Source organism: Nerophis lumbriciformis, linkage group LG39, assembly GCF_033978685.3.
Source record: "Nerophis lumbriciformis linkage group LG39, RoL_Nlum_v2.1, whole genome shotgun sequence".
Lineage (NCBI taxonomy): Eukaryota > Metazoa > Chordata > Actinopteri > Syngnathiformes > Syngnathidae > Nerophis > Nerophis lumbriciformis.
This window is the reverse complement of record NC_084586.2, coordinates 14,034,047-14,051,058: the sequence shown is the minus strand read 5'-3', so window position 1 is coordinate 14,051,058 and position 17,012 is coordinate 14,034,047. Positions and strand designations below refer to the sequence as shown.

Genomic DNA, 17,012 nt, shown 5'->3' with positions numbered 1-17,012 from the left:
ACAAAATTAATGAACACCAGACAGAAAGAACTTGAGAGAGAGAGAGAGGAGCGGTGTGTGGCGAGAAAAGACCTCAACTAGACATCACTGAGTAGCAGGAAGCATTGTAACTCAGACAGGAACTGTCAGTCCTATTGATTACTGACACTATATATTAGAGATGGGTACTGCTCTAGGGCTGCAACTTACGATTATTTTGACAGTGAACGATTATCTTAACGATTAGATACTAAAGTGTACACATATTTAATGGCTAATTTTTCCATCAACTTCTAAATGCAGCTTGAGTTATTCTACGAACAACAAAGATGACTAATTCATTCATAAATATTTATTTATACTGTAACCATACTTGCCAACCTTGAGACCTCCGATTTCGGGAGGTGGGGGGCGTGGTCGGGGGTGGGGGGGCGTGGTTAAGAGGGGAGGAGTATATTGACAGCTAGAATTCACCAAGTCAAGTATTTCATACATACATACATACATATATATATATATATATATATATATATATATATATATATTATATATACATCCTGAAAATATGCAAACAAAACTGTGTTTGGATAATTGATACTTCAAACTTGCATAAATAAATCTTAAGGAATATAACATAACTTGGCTTCTGAGAGCTTCAAAATGTAATGAATAAAATGCTAAAGTTGTTGATAAACAAGCAATTATTTTAATAATTAAATATGGTCATTTTAAATGAATTATGATGATAATTCAAAATTAATTATTTCAAATATGTTTATTTTAATGTATAATTCTATGGCTGGATGTAATAAGGAGTCAGAAAAAATAAAAAAATAAAAATACAATTAATTTTGATGTTTTTAGCAAAATATAGTAAAAATGTATTTAGTTTTTTGTTTTTTTTTAATTAATAAATATATTTATTTTAGGTAAGATAAACATAATAATACAATTTATCTCTAGTCTGGATGATTTAGTTCTTGTCACCCTGTTGTCCTCCCGTCGCGAAAAAAGGCTGTCCTCACTCGGGTCCGCATGGATCTGGAGGGGGCGTGGCCTCCAGCTCCGGCTGAAAATCGGGAGATTTTCGGGAGAATATTTGTCCCGGGAGGTTTTCGGGAGAGGCGCTGAATTTCGGGAGTCTCCCGGAAAATTCGGGAGGGTTGGCAAGTATGACTGTAACTGTGCTGCTCATTCTGCTGTTACGAAAATGTATTTATTATTCAATTCAATTAAATGTCCTTTATTTAACCAGGTAAAGACTCATTGAGATTAAAATCTCTTTTTCAAGAGCGACCTGACAAAGGGGGCGGCACAAACAACGTTACAATAATAATTACAACAAGACAATACAACAGAAAGACAGCAGTCATACCACAACAGGTCAAAAATGATTTAAAACGATTAATAGTAATAAAAGCAGGTACATTGCCCAAGAGAACTAGTTTCTCGATCTTTTAAAATGGACTTAAACTCTCCAAAAGTGATCAATTCTGGTAGCCTCAGATCTTTCTAGATGTCATTCCATGACCAGGAAGCAGCATAACTAAATGCTTTTTTTATGTTCATTTAAAAAAAAGGAAAGGCAAAGTGCTAAAAACAACAATGAACCTTGTTTATGTATTAAAAAACGGTTAAAATAGCAGCAGAGAAAACAAATGACACACAAAATCTAACTTCCTATAAAAGAAAAGCATTTTGTGATGATTTTTAAAAATCTACACACCGGTATATTGACTATTGATTAACTCTTGATAGTTTTAGCACTCTAATAAACTCAATGTGTAGAATCCCGTCTTTGATTAATTATTAAAATGTCGGCTATTTAATAGATTGTATGTTTAATCGTATGATACCTCCACATTGGTGCCTGTCTGTCTCTATCTGTGTGTGCGCGGTTTTGTTAAAATGCCTTTTTAAACGATATTGCAAATAGACTCAAGGTGCAGAATTCTATCTTTGATTAATTCTTAAAATGTTGGCTATTTAATATATACATTGTATGTTTAATCTCCTCAGCCTTCCCGGTAAGGTCTATTCAGGTGTACTGGAGAGGAGGCTACGCCGGATAGTCGAACCTCGGATTCAGGAGGAACAGTGTGGTTTTCGCCCTGGTCGTGGAACTGTGGACCAGCTCTATACTCTCGGCAGGGTCCTTGAGGGTGCATGGGAGTTTGCCCAACCAGTCTACATGTGTTTTGTGGACTTGGAGAAGGCATTCGACCGTGTTGCTTGGGAAGTCCTGTGGGGAGTGCTCAGAGAGTATGGGGTATCGGACTGTCTGATTGTGGCAGTCCGCTCCCTGTATAATCAGTGTCAGAGCTTGGTCCGCATTGCCGGCAGTAAGTCGGACACGTTTCCAGTTGGACTCCGCCAAGGCTGCCCTTTGTCACCCATTCTGTTCATAACTTTTATGGACAGAATTTCTAGGCGCAGTCAAGGCGTTGAGGGGATCTGGTTTGGTGGCTGCAGGATTAGGTCTCTGCTTTTTGCAGATGATGTGGTCCTGATGGCTTCATCTGGCCAGGATCTTCAGCTCTCGCTGGATCGGTTCGCAGCCGAGTGTGAAGCGACTGGGGTGAAAATCAGCACCTCCAAGTCCGAGTCCATGGTTCTCGCCCGGAAAAGGGTGGAGTGCCATCTCCGGGTTGGGGAGGAGATCTTGCCCCAAGTGGAGGAGTTAAGTACCTCGGAGTCTTGTTCACGAGTGAGGGAAGAGTGGATCGTGAGATCGACAGGCGGATCGGTGCGGCGTCTTCAGTAATGCGGACGCTGTATCGATCCGTTGTGGTGAAGAAGGAGCTGAGCCGGAAGGCAAAGCTCTCAATTTACCGGTCGATCTACGTTCCCATCCTCACCTATGGTCATGAGCTTTGGGTTATGACCGAAAGGACAAGATCACGGGTACAAGCGGCCGAAATGAGTTCCCTCCGCCGGGTGGCGGGGCTCTCCCTTAGAGATAGGGTGAGAAGCTCTGTCATCTGGGGGGAGCTCAAAGTAAAGCCGCTGCTCCTCCACATCGAGAGGAGCCAGATGAGGTGGTTCGGGCATCTGGTCAGGATGCCACCCGAACGCCTCCCTAGGGAGGTGTTTAGGGCACGTCCGACCGGTAGGAGGCCGCGGGGAAGACCCAGGACACGTTGGGAAGACTATGTCTCCCGGCTGGCCTGGGAACGCCTCGGGGTCCCACAGGAAGAGCTGGACGAAGTGGCTGGGGAGAGGGAAGTCTGGGCTTCCCTGCTTAGGCTGCTGCCCCCGCGACCCGACCTCGGATAAGCGGAAGAAGATGGATGGATGGATGTTTAATCTTATGGTACCTCCGCATTGGTGCCTGTCTATCTCTGTCTGTGTGCGCGTGTGGTTTGCGTTTGTTAAAGTGCCTTTTTTTTCCCTCTGTATTGCAAATTGACGCTGCTTTAAAACGTACTTGAATTGATGTAGACCAAGTTTAGCTGGCCCACTATGGCTAAGATGATAGTTAAAGTTATGTTTCACACATCTTCGTCTCACACAGGTCGAAGCTAACACTCTGACCAAAGTTGAGACTGCATCAATCAATCAATGTTTATTTATATAGCCCTAAATCACAAGTGTCTCAAAGGGCTGCACAAGCCACAACGACATCCTCGGTACAGAGCCCACATAAGGGCAAGGAAAAACTCACCCCAGTGGGACGTCGATGTGAATGACTATGAGAAACCTTGGAGAGGACCGCATATGTGGGTAACATATGCATCCTCCCTCCAAAAGTCCGACATCATGTCTCCGCTTTAAATGCTGGCGTATCACAGATGCACTGCCATAAAAACAAGCGCCGCTTTGCAAAAGGAGCAAGGTATTCATGTTTTTCACAAGAATAAGAAGAAATATCCTAAAACTTTAGATGTCATCATTGGCGTTGTTTTTCCCCGAGTGACCCACTTTCGCCCGGAAAAACCCGAGTGATGACGTCACGACTTTGGTAGACAAATATAATTGTTGGCGACACATTTTTTTTGTCCACAATGTCAACTAATCCTTGCAGAACTATAATGTTCACATTTGAACCAATACAGTACCAATTCCTGGTACCTTGGAATCAATACCGGTACTCAACGATGCCAATTTTCGATACATTTGTGCGTGTTAATAATTAAATGGTTTCAACCCTTGTGTAATGTTCCTATTGTTGTTACTCAGCCAGCGTTTGTGGGTCTGATGGACCCGTTGCATTTTGTGGCTTTTAATGCCTCACAATCAAACACTTTTATGTAAAAATACTAGGGGTGTAACGGTACGTGTATTTGTATTGAACCGTTTCGGTACGGGGGGTTCGGTTCGGAGGTGTATCGAACGAGTTTCCACACGAACATATAAAGTAGCCGCCTAAGCTCAAGTCTTAACAAGCTGCTCCGCTTCCTTCTGCCTGTCTCTGTCAGTACTCGACATAGCACCCAGCATTGTCCCACCCACACAACCATCTGATTGGTTACAAACAGAGCGGTAACAGCCAATCAGCAGAGCGTATTCAGAGCGCATGTAGTCAGTGCTTAGCGTTTAGCAGGTAAGCATCAGGCAGCGGACTCTCCCCAAATTATAATAAACACCTCCCAGTCAACTACTAGTAACATCACTGTGAGCCCGTTGACCTTCTAGAAACAAACGGCAGCTTCAGCTCGCTCGCAGTCCTGGCTTGAGGTGAAGGCTTATTCGCTTTTAGCGTACCGTTAGCTCATTTTGAGTGTGTGTTACGGACAGCAAAGCCCTGTCTGTCTGTTATTTCACTTTCCCTTTTTCTGTGTTGATTGAGCTGTGTTGAAGCAGCAAAAAAGGACATTATGTTAAATGAAGAGTTTCTGTCTCTGATAGTTGATATAATAATGTAAGTGCATCATAAAGCCTACAAGAACTCCATGGTGTTCAGGGATGAATAGTCTCTCCTATTGCTATTGTACTATTTTTTCAGCTAAAGTTACATTAATTATTAGTAATGGATCAGCCTAGTTTTGAATGGCAGGGTCCCTGCTATCACATGTTGATAAAAATATAACATTTACATAATAAAAATCAACTACAGGCTTCCCAAATGCTGTAATAAATTAAGCATGATGAGTTGACTTGAAACTGTTTAATGTTGCACTTTTTATATGTAGAAGAAAAGTTTTGTCATTTTATTTAATCTGAGCAACAACTTGAGGCAGTTTAATGTTGATTAACGTGGGCAGAATTATCATAGTGTTCACAATGTTAAAAGGATAAAGCCATTGTTTACAAATTTGGTAAATAAATAACTAAAAAATTTATATTTTGTTGTTTTCTTACTGTACCGAAAATGAACCGAACCGTGACCTCTAAACCGAGGTACGTACCGAACCAAAATTATTGTGTACCGTTACACCCCTAAAAAATACTGAACAGATGTTTACCTTATCCCAATAAACATCTGTTCAGTATTTTAACATAAAAGTGTTTGATTGTGAGGCATTAAAAGCCACAAAATGCAACGGGTCCATCAGAACCACAAACGCTGACTGAGTAACAACAATATGAACGTTGCACAGAAAATTTCTCTGACAATTTCTGCATCCCACAAGGATTCTTCTTTTGTGTTTCTGCACCTGCGGTTCCCACACAAAGTTGCAACATTGTTTGTCAACACTGTCTGCTCTCATTTTCTCGCACATTTGACCGTCTGATGTTGTGTACCTACACTCTGTCCTCCTCCTGTCTAGGCCTGCTGTGTGTGTGTGTGTGGGTGGGTGGGGTACACAGAACATCAATTTCCACACTTCTATTAGCCCCGGGTCCAGTGGACCCGGACATCTTATATGTAATAGAAATGTGTAGGGGGGGTGTATGGTGTGTGGTCATTAAATATGTATTCTGATATATGTTCTTCACAGAAAATGAGCCAAAGTCAGTGAGTCTCAGTTTGAAAATTAATTGCATAATTTTTTATTTTTAATAAAAAATTAAAACGGGTGCCACAGACCCAAACAAGGGTTAATATTTGATTTTTGCAACATTTTAAAATGAGCCGATTATGATGACTGCTGTCCCGTTGTTATATTCTGTTTTATTGTCACATTTCTGAGTCTCATTTGCAAGCACGACATTAAGTTACAATTACAAGTCCAGGACGTGTTAATACTGTAAGTATTGTACTTATTACACACCAGCTGTTGTAACGTGCATATTAGTTGTAGTTTGTTTTATCAAATTTGGAGGTATTGAAATTGCCATGTTGAATTGCTAATGCTAGTCAGTAGCATGTCAATAGCAAAGACAATGTATATCAGCATCAAGCTAGCACATTTTTTGTAAAAAAAAAACTTGGAGAGTTTTTTTTGAGTACATTTCGTTGTTAGCATTGAAAATTGAAACATTAGTTTGGCTAAGGCCGCACTCAGTGCTGCTGGAGTGATCGGCAAGCACCGACCCAGGTACTGAAGCATGGCACCGTTGGATTTTACATGATTGGTGCATGATAGGACTGTCGGGATTTGGTTAATGTAAAAAAAAAAAAAAAAAGTACCGGATTTGGTACCCATCCCTACTATATATTATCATTCATGCTCAATATAGAAAGCAATAAAGTGGCAGATAATTTAACACACACATGCTAATCCTCTCCTTTTGACTGTAATGATGTAATATAATATGTTAGCATCTGCATCATCAAAAGGACTTACTCGATCAACAGTACAAGGAAACAGTGTTAACAAAAACAGGCGATCTATTTTAATGTCTTTCTTACCGGGCTCGGAATGGTGTCGGGGTCCAGTCTTTTCTGGACCCCGGCTGGAGCAGGTGCTGGTGCGGGAGCTCCGTAGTTTGTCTGGGCAGGGTAAGGGCCCGGGTAGCCCGGCTGAGGGCCTCTCACCTGCCCGAATGCACCTGCAAGGGCGTGAACCAATTTCAGCGTTCTGCCATATTTCCTCCACGAATCACAACACACTAAGGCTGCTGCTATCGATTATGTTAGTAAGCTTATAGATTAGTTTGTTCCGTCAGTCGACTAATCGGATAAAACACACTTTATAGCCTCAATGCAAATTTTAGAAAATAGTCTAAACTAAAGATTTTTGTACTTTCCATTTACCTTCTATAATACTTTTTGTTTGACCTTTTTTTCCCCCACTTATTTTACCTTCTTTGACTGTCTTTGAACCTCTATTTACCATTTTTGTTTGTGTCCTGGGCATGACGTTAAAGTGCATCCGGCAGTGGAGGCTCCTCTATGGGGTCTTGGGGCACTAGGAGGTTAACCCCTTTACTAGTGTTACCCCAGGTGGCCCTTGGCAAAGGCCTAGTACCTGACTGCCCCCTAGCCAGGGATTCGGTGAAGACCTCAACGGCGAAGCAGGCGGAAGACGGTAGATTTAAGAACTACCACAACGGCTGCGATGGCGGAAGAAGGCTGCAGCAGAAAAGGGTCACCAGTCGTCTTGGACTCCATGCCACTGGACCCTGACCCGATTCTGTCAAGGATCGTGTGGTGACTGTCTGTGCACCAGTCTCCCCATGTAAAACAAAGTCACGCACAGGCATCCTCCATAAAAGGGATACACCCCTACCAGGAGGATCGTCGTACTCGTTCTAGTGACCGCCGATGAATGAATGAATTTACCTTTTATTTACTACCTTTGCCTTCTGAATTACCTTCCTTATTTTTATTAATTATTACCGTTACCTTTTATTTACCTTGTTTTACATTTTATTTACTACCTTTATCTTCTTTTATTTATTACCTTACCTTTTATTTACCTAGTTTTCTTTCTTTAATCTTTTTATTTACCTTGTATATTCCTTTTTGTCTGACCTTTTTTTACCTTCTTTTTTAAACTTATTTTTAACTAATCTTACCTTTTATTTGCTACCTTTGCCCTCTAAATTACCTTCCTTATGTTTTATTACCTTTTATTTACGTTGTTTTACCTTCTATTTACCTTATTTTACATTTAGTTTACTACCTTTACCTTCTAAATCACCTTCCTTGATGTTTTATTTATTACGTTTAATTTACCTAGTTTCCTTTTAACTTTAAAAAAAACCAAACTTTTTTCACCTTTAATTAACTTCTATTACTTTCAATGTACTTTTAACCTTATTTTACTTTCTATTCAACTTGTTTTACATGCTTTTACGCAGTCCGTATTTGATCATTTTTTATTAGTTACACTCATTAAACGATTAATTTAAGCATCAAAATATAAATTGAAGCTTATTTTATAATTGAATTAATTGATTCATCATTCTACAACCCACTATGCCTCCACAACACATGGCATCTGTAAAGCTGGAGTTTTTTTGTGCGATAGTCATTTGTAGAAATATGACCAACATACGTGTATTATATTGTGTACAAAAAAAACCCCACACACTTCTAATTGATGTCTGGTATTTTCTGCAGTTGAGTAAATCTAGTTACCATTCTGTTGGGGTGGGTACCCTCCCGGCATGCCAGGCTGAGGTGGGGGGTGCTGCTGCTGCAGGGGTCCAGGAGGGCCTGGTGGTCCTGGAGGTAAGTGGTTGCTCTGGTGCATGGATGACGGGGGCATCTGTGGTCTGGGAGGGAAGGGACCTGAGGGGAAGGGTGGCGGCTGCGAGGGAAGGGGCTGCTGCTGAGGCGGCATGGGGCCTGGGTACTGGCCAGAGGGGGGTGACGTTGGAGGAGGACCTGAAGGAGGATACGACCCGGGCTGAGAGGAGGTGGGTGGGGGCGCCCTTGGAGGGAAGGAGCCCTGGCCGGGGGCGAAGGAGGTCTGGCTGACAGGTGGAGGGGCTGAGGAGAACGCAGGCTGAGAGGCCGGGAAGGACTGCTGAGGCTGCGATACTGACGGAGAAGGAGCTTGAGCTGGCGGAGGACCCGAATAGGAGGAAGGAGGAAATGGCTGCTGGGTGGAAGGCAGAGGCGGCGCAGGGGAGGTGTATTGCTGTTGCGAGGTAGGGGGGAGAGAAGAATTAAACGACTGCTGGGAGGGAGGGTTGCCTCCGTAGTATTGCTGGGGAGCGGCAGGGCCACAGGGCGGGGGTGGCTGCTGGGCGGGGCGAGACGACGTAGGGGGCGGAGCCTGCGTGTAGGAGGAGGGAGGAGCGGCTGAGAAGGAAGCGCTCGCAGGCGGCTGGGAGCTGTGCGGTGGTGCTGAGGCGGGAGTGACATGTCAATCATCATCAATAATCTAACAATCTGCGTCTTTTATCATGGCCTACCATATCCGGGCCCCGCAGCGCTGGGGGGTCCGGCGGAAACCTGCATCCCGCTCATCTGATTGGTGACGTGCTGCATTGTGGGCGGGGGCCCGTAGTGTTGGGGGTACGAGGTGGGCGGCCCTGACAGGTTGACTGATCCTTGGTGGTAGGGCTGAGACACCGCAGCAGGCCTGGAAGCAAGAAAACATTTCATTTGATGGAAACATAATTATCTTCTCAATGAACTCAGAAACAAGAGAGAACCAAATGTTTACCTGGCAGGTGCTTGCGTCAAAGGTGGGGGTCCATTCTGCGTGACCCCCTGGTTGTGACCATACTGGTTGTAAGCTTGAGGAGCTAAAACCGGAGGGGGGCCAGAAGTGGGTGGAGCCCTGCCATGACCTAAACATGTAGAGAAAGCGTAGTTAGATACGACACACATGTAGGGCACCATTCTCCCCTTTGTCCTTAAAGGGGAACATTATCACCAGACCTATGTAAGCGTCAATATATACCTTGATGTTGCAGAAAAAAGACCATATCTTTTTTTAACCGATTTCCGAACTCTAAATGGGTGAATTTTGGCGAATTAAACGCCTTTCTAATAGTCGCTCTCGGAGCGATGATGTCACAACGTGGCGTCAAATCGGGAAGCAATCCGTCATTTTCTCAAACACCGAGTCAAATCAGCTCTGTTATTTTCCGTTTTTTCTACTGTTTTCCGTACCTTGGAGACATCATGCCTCGTCGGTGTGTTGTCGGAGGGTGTAACAACACGAACAGGGACGGATTCAAGTTGCACCAGTGGCCCAAAGATGCGAAAGTGGCAAGAAATTGGACGTTTGTTCCGCACACTTTACCGACGAAAGCTATGCTACGACAGAGATGGCAAGAATGTGTGGATATCCTGCGACACTCAAAGCAGATGAACGATAAAGTCAAAGAAATCTGCCCCCAGACCCCCATTGAATCTGCCGGAGTGTGTGAGGAATTCAGGGACAAAGGACCTCGGTAGCACGGCAAGCAATGGCGGCAGTTTGTTCCCGCAGACGAGCGAGCTAAACCCCCTATCGACCCTAGCTTCCCTGGCCTGCTGACATCAACTCCAAAACTGGACAGATCAGCTTTCAGGAAAAGAGCGCGGATGAGGGTATGTCTACAGAATATATTAATTGATGAAAATTGGGCTGTCTGCACTCTCAAAGTGCATGTTGTTGCCAAATGTATTTCATATGCTGTAAACCTAGTTCATAGTTGTTAGTTTCCATTAATGCCAAACAAACACATACCAATCGTTGGTTAGAAGGCGATCGCCGAATTCGTCCTCGCTTTCTCCCGTGTCGCTGGTTGTCGTGTCGTTTTCGTCTGTTTCGCTTGCATACGGTTGAAACTGATATGGCTCAATAGCTTCAGTTTCTTCTTCAATTTCGTTTTCGCTACCTGCCTCCACACTACAACCATCCGTTTCAATACATTCGTAATCTGTTGAATCGCTTAAGCCGCTGAAATCCGAGTCTGAATCCGAGCTAATGTCGCTATAGCTTGCTGTTCTTTCCGCCATGTTTGTTTGTATTGGCATCACTATGTGACGTCACAGGAAAATGGACGGGTGTTTATAACGATGGTTAAAATCAGGCACTTTGAAGCTTTTTTTTTTTGGGATATTGCGTGATGGGTAAAATTTTGAAAAAAACTTCGAAAAATATAATAAGCCACTGGGAACTGATTTTTAATGGTTTTAACCATTCTGAAATTGTGATAATGTTCCCCTTTAATGCGCTTGAAGTTATGCACGTTCCTCTTATTCCTATTCTCTCATTCAGCTTGCGGACACCCCCATGCTTAAACGTACGTTGGGAAAAGTGTTCAAGTTGTGAATGAGGGCGGGCTCATTACTAATGAGGTAGGCTAGGATAGGATTTTTATTTGTCCCACAATGGGGAAATTATATTGTTGCAGTGCAGGTTTTGACATACCGTATTTTTCGGACAATAAGTCGCTCCGGAGTATAAGTCGCATTTTGGGGGGAAATTTCTTTGATAAAACCCAACACCAAGAATAGACATTTGAAAGTAGGGATGTCCCGATCCGATATTTGGATCGGATCGGCTGCCGATATTTGCCAAAAATTGCATATCGGCAAGGCATGGGAAAATGCCGATCCAGATCCAAAACTCCGGTCCGTGTTTTCCAACGCACCGATTTAAATAATACATTCCACTTTTCTGCTGCTCCCTACTTTCCGTTCCACATTTTCCAGCACACCTTCAACACATCCACAGGTCTGTGGATTCTCACGCAGTTGCTTTTAGCTGCTGGCAGTACACGACAGGCTCTTCTCACTCTTTCCTGTGTCTCCCTCTCACAGACAGCAAGCGCACCTTCTTACACACGTCACATACTGTCACGTCATACGTCACATACGTATACGTCCTCCCCAAGCAGAGAGGTAGCAGCATGGCTAACGTTAGCTGTGATGCTAGCGCAGCTGTGCGAGCAACGCTCCCTCTAAGGTGCTCGCCTGTGCAATTGCGCACTGTTTAAGCGTCCTCTGCGCATAGCAAATCTATGCCACGCACAAAATCAAATAAAAAAAATAAGCGCATAACAATTTTCGACACACGGACACGACAGAGAAAACAGTTTTCGTCATCATTGTTCAAATATTGTGACGTCTGTCGAGACGCTTATCTCCATTCGGTGCCACACGTCCACACCATCAAAATGCCGAGGCAAAAATGTCCACATCAACACCGTATGAAAAAATTAGTGATTTTTTTAGTTGTGATTTCCTTCTCTGCATGAAAGTTTAAAAGTAGCATATATTAATGCAGTATGAAGAAGAATGTTTTAATGTAGACATGCAAGCCTTGAAAGAAAATTTTGAAAATCAAGACTACATTTCCTGCAAATGGGTGCATTTCTACCCTATATTTTAACTTTAGATTTATTCTCATATCAAACACTTTTGGCTGTCTTTTTGACACTTACATCCGGCGCCCCCCTCCACACCCTGGATTATAAATAATGTAAATAATTCAATGTGATTATCTTGTGTGATGACTGTATTATGATGATAGTATATATCTGATAGTATATATCTGTATCACGAATCAATTCAAAGTTCAAAAACTTATTCGGGTGTTACCATTTAGTGGTCAATTGTACGGAATATGTACTTCACTGTGCAACCTACTAATAAAAGCCTCAATCAATCAATCAAAACACATAGAATCATCATACTGCTGTGATTATATGCATCAAGTGTTCATTCAAGGCTAAGGCAAAATATCGAGTTATATATTGTGTATCGCAATATGGCCTTAAAACATCGCAATATTAAAAAAAGGCCATATCGCCCAGCCCTAGTTCAATGATGCCATTTCTGTTTGTCATGTATAATTTTGTCTATTTTGTGTTTATCCTTGAATAAACAGGTCAGTTTCTTGTTACCAACCATTGTGTATTATTCAAACTCCCCTAATTCAGCTGGCTAGTTGTTATCAAGAGTACTAAAACCCTTTTCAACATGATTCTGACAACTAAGTAGTTTAAATAACTTTAAACTTTAATACATGCTCGGATAGGCCAGTATCGGTATCGGATCGGAAATGCAAAAACAATATCGGTATCCAATCGGAAGAGCAAAAACCTGGATCGGGACATCCCTATTTGAAAGGCAATTTAAAATAAATAAAGAATAGTGAACAACAGGCTGAATAAGTGTACGTTATATGAGGCATAAATAACCAACTGAGAACGTGCCTGGTATGTTAACGTAACATATTATGGTAAGAGTCATTCAAATAACTATAACATATAGAACATGCTATACGTTTACCAAACAATCTGTCACTCCTAATCGCTAAATCCCATGAAATCTTATACGTCTAGTCTCTTACGTGAATGAGATAAATATTATTATTTTATATTTTACGGTAATGTGTTAATAATTTCACACATAAGTCACTCCTGAGTATAGGTCGCACCCCCAAACTATGAAAAAAACTGCGACTTATAGTCCGAAAAATACGGTAGTTAAATGTTGTCATGGCGATGCAGTGTGCGTATGCGAGCTCCAACAGCGTACTCTTTCCTGGCTGGATGTAAATAATTAGCCATAAATGAAACTTTGTTCCACTTATTATCATCACTACACTGATGATATTTGTAAAGTTAAGAATGGTGTTTAGCACAAATGTTGGCGTCAGAGGGGCTTGCATGGACAACGGTTAACGGTAATAAAGATAACCACGGAAAAACCTCTCAACGGTCAGTATTAGCGTTTTAAAATAAAATAATCGAAAAAACCGTGATTGATAACTGCACTTTGACAAAACTCACAGACTGACTGGCACAAGCCCGGTAGCTTAAATGCCAACATGAAAACAAGAGACATTAACGTCTTTACCCATCAAGAAATGACATAACCCAATGTAAACTTATATAATAAAAACATGACTGAGCAAGTGAGATAATCAACTGTGTCCAGTGAACCTACAAGCTGTGCTCTCTTTAAATAGACGGCTCGTTCTATTGCTTGTATTCCCACACGTGACTTCTTCCTGGAAGATGGCTGTTGTGCAGCAAACAGAGCGCAAAATCTCCGAGTACGCCAGGGGCCGAGATCTTACCAATAAAAGCATATACAAGCACAAAAATCTAACTATGCAATAGAATTGATCCCTACACGTCAGGGATGTCAAACTCCTTTTCATTGAGGGCCACATGGCAGTTATGGCTGCCATCAGAGGGCTGTGTGTAACAGTAAATAATGTATGAATTTGCCTCTGTATTTCATTATTAATTATATAAATTGTTTTAAGTAGACTGTCAATTTTACAGTAAAAACTTTACATTTACAACATTTTACAACAGTTTTTTATTTTTTATTTTATTTTTTACAACATTTTATGGTAAATGGAAAAACAGTACCACAGTTTTTTGGGGGGGTTTTACGGTTGCCAGAATTTTTGTATTAAATTGACATTGGTTTTTACAATATTATATTGCATACTTGCCAACCTTGAGACCTCCGATTTTGGGAGGTGGGGGTGGGGGGGCGTGGTCGGGATGGGGTGGGGGCGTGGCTAAGAGGGGAGGAGTATATTTACAGCTAGAATTCACCAAGTCAAGTATTTCATATATATATATATATATATATATATATATATATATATAAGAAATACTTGACTTTCAGTGAATTCTAGCTATATATATATTTATTTTATTTTATATATATATATATATATATATATATATATATATATATATATATATATATATATAAATAAAATAAATACTTGAATTTCAGTGTTCATTTATTTACACATATACACACACATAACACTCATCTACTCATTGTTGAGTTAAGGGTTGAATTGTCCATCCTTGTTCTATTCTCTGTCACTATTTTTCTAACCATGCTGAACACCCTTTCGCAGGTACCCAGAAAGGTTTCGAGTACCACCAAAAAAACGGAATCTCTGAAGACAGTATAAAAATCTGTGTTAAAGGTGTACAAATACTGTTTGTATAATAAGCATGTTATTGTTTACAAATGAGGGTTAAGAGTTCAGTACTAAAAAAAAAAAAAGAAAAAGAATGTGGCTTAAGTAGTTTTTTAATTGAGCTGCTGCATTTTTTGGTTGGGTTGTTTATTTATTTTGAGTAACTTCTACATTTTTAAAAGGGGAGGAATGTAATAGAGTGATCTATGTTTGTCTGTTGCCATCTCCTGGTGAATGTTGGCTATAGCGTACTGGGGTTACTTTTTGGTTGGCCAACGATTTACGTGGTGTTGCGCACCTGACGTCAAGTGTGTGAGTCTGTTCTGAAGTCTACAGTAAAGAGACGTACTTCATCACCTCGCCTGGTTATTGCCTCCAACTCAATATATTACAACAACATTGCTGTTTACGGCAGACGAACTGCATTACGGTAGAATAAAACATGACTGCTGTTGTTGTGTGTTGTTACCGCGCTGGGAGGACGTTAATGAAACTGCCTAACAATAAACCCACATAAGAAACCAAGAACTCGCCCTCGATCATTCTACAGTTATAACGTGTTTGGGCAGGCACGCTGTTTATATTGTGGGAAAGCGGACGTGAATACAGGCTGTTGACACGTCACTCAGGTCCGCATGGAGCTGGAGGGGGCGTGGCTTCCAGCTCCGCCTGAATTTCGGGAGAAAATTTGTCCCCGGAGGTTTTCGGGAGAGGCGCTGAATTTCGGGAGTCTCCCGGAAAATCCGGGAGGGTTGGCAGGTATGCTATATTGTTAATGGAAAAACCGTATAAGTTCTTTTTTTATTCTTGCAACTTTGCTGCCATTTTTTTCTACCATAAAAACAAATGTACCCTCTTTCCATTTACAGTAATACACCGTTAAAAACAACAACCGTAGATTTTACAGTCAAAAAATGGCAGCTCAGTCAACAGAATTTTAATGCAAAAAACAGTAGTAGTTTTTTTCAATTTACAGTAATATGCTGTAAAGTACAACGTAAAATGTATTGTCATTTTTATTAATTTGATGGTTAGTTTGCTGTAAAGTTAAGTATTTTTATTTAGACAAAAACATGTTTGGAAAGTATGATAATATACTGTAATATTTGTTGCAATATTGGATACTATTAAAGTTTCAAAGGTATGCAATTTCAAGCAGTACATATACTTTCTCTGTCAAAATGAAAAAAATCAGTTACATTTAGTGAGAAAATATTAAGTACTTTATCGACACATATAATTTCCAGGTGTTTGCGGGCCAGATCTGACCCCCGGGCCTTGAGTTTGACACCTCTGCTATACGTAATAAAAAAAAAAAATTGTCGAGTGAGCTCAGGAATTATCTGTCAGTCGCACTCCAAAACATGTCGAACTATCTTGTGCTCCAGATATCATTCTACACGACCAAGGAGATGAAACCCTGGAAAAGCCTGGAGGCCTACAACTTATTTGTGCATGGCTGGGTCAAGGAAATTGGTATCAAGACTTTCCCGGATAAATCGTGCATTGTTGATGCTCTTTGTAAGGTTGCATTTCATGATTTAACTTCGCATCTACAGCCATGTTTGTTGCCTTGTTGTTGTTGCACACGTCGTTTACGAGTACCGTACACATTGTTTCCCCGTCTTTATCAAAACATAACTATAGATGTCAACGTTGTGTATGTGCTGAAAACTTCTATTGGTGATTGCTGCCTTTGATAAAAACTTAACTTTTTTTAGGTTTTGCTCACATTTGCGTTCTTATTTTTTGAGATTTGCAGAGCTAAAGGCCGTAGTGGCCACATGCGTGGACAGCACCTAGGGATGATACTCGAAACCGGTTTTCCCGGTCGTTCGATAAGAAAAGAACCGAGTCCTCAGACTCGAATCCCTTTTTGAGAACCGGTACCCATTATCGAGACCACTATAGTAAAGAAAAAGAGTTGGTTCTTTATTCGAATCCCTGGGAACGAATCCCATCCCGACAAGAAATTCCCCGTGGGACTAGGGATGTCCCGATCCGATATTTGGATCGGATCGGCTGCCGATATTTGCCAAAAATTGCGTATCGGCAAGGCATGGGAAAATGCCGATCCAGATTTAAAAAAAACTCCGGTCCGTGTTTTCCAACGCACCTATTTAAATAATACATTCCACTTTTCTGCTGCTCCTTAATTTCCGTTCCGCATTTTCCAGCACACCTTCAACACATCCACAATTCTCACGCAGTTGCTTTTAGCTGCTGGCATTACACGACAGGCTCTTCTCACTCTTTCCTGTGTCTCCCTCTTACAGACAGCGAGCGCACCTTCTTACACACGTCACATACTGTCACGTCATACGTCACATACTGTCACGTCATACGTCACAT

At 41.5% G+C, this 17,012-nt stretch overlaps 1 protein-coding gene across 5 annotated transcripts in view; it reads right to left on the bottom strand.

Moving 5' to 3' along the window:
• Positions 1-17,012, bottom strand: part of sec24c (SEC24 homolog C, COPII coat complex component) — a 52,539-nt gene that overhangs the window by 22,822 nt on the left and 12,705 nt on the right. For all 5 annotated transcript variants that reach the window (XM_061932032.1, XM_061932033.1, XM_061932034.1 and 2 more), the window contains 4 exons: positions 9,426-9,552; positions 9,172-9,341; positions 8,390-9,103; positions 6,716-6,855 (listed from right to left, as the gene is read on the bottom strand). In XM_061932032.1, coding sequence (XP_061788016.1) covers positions 6,716-6,855; positions 8,390-9,103; positions 9,172-9,341; positions 9,426-9,552 — 1,151 coding nt within the window. The remainder of the gene's footprint in view (positions 1-6,715; positions 6,856-8,389; positions 9,104-9,171; positions 9,342-9,425; positions 9,553-17,012) is intronic.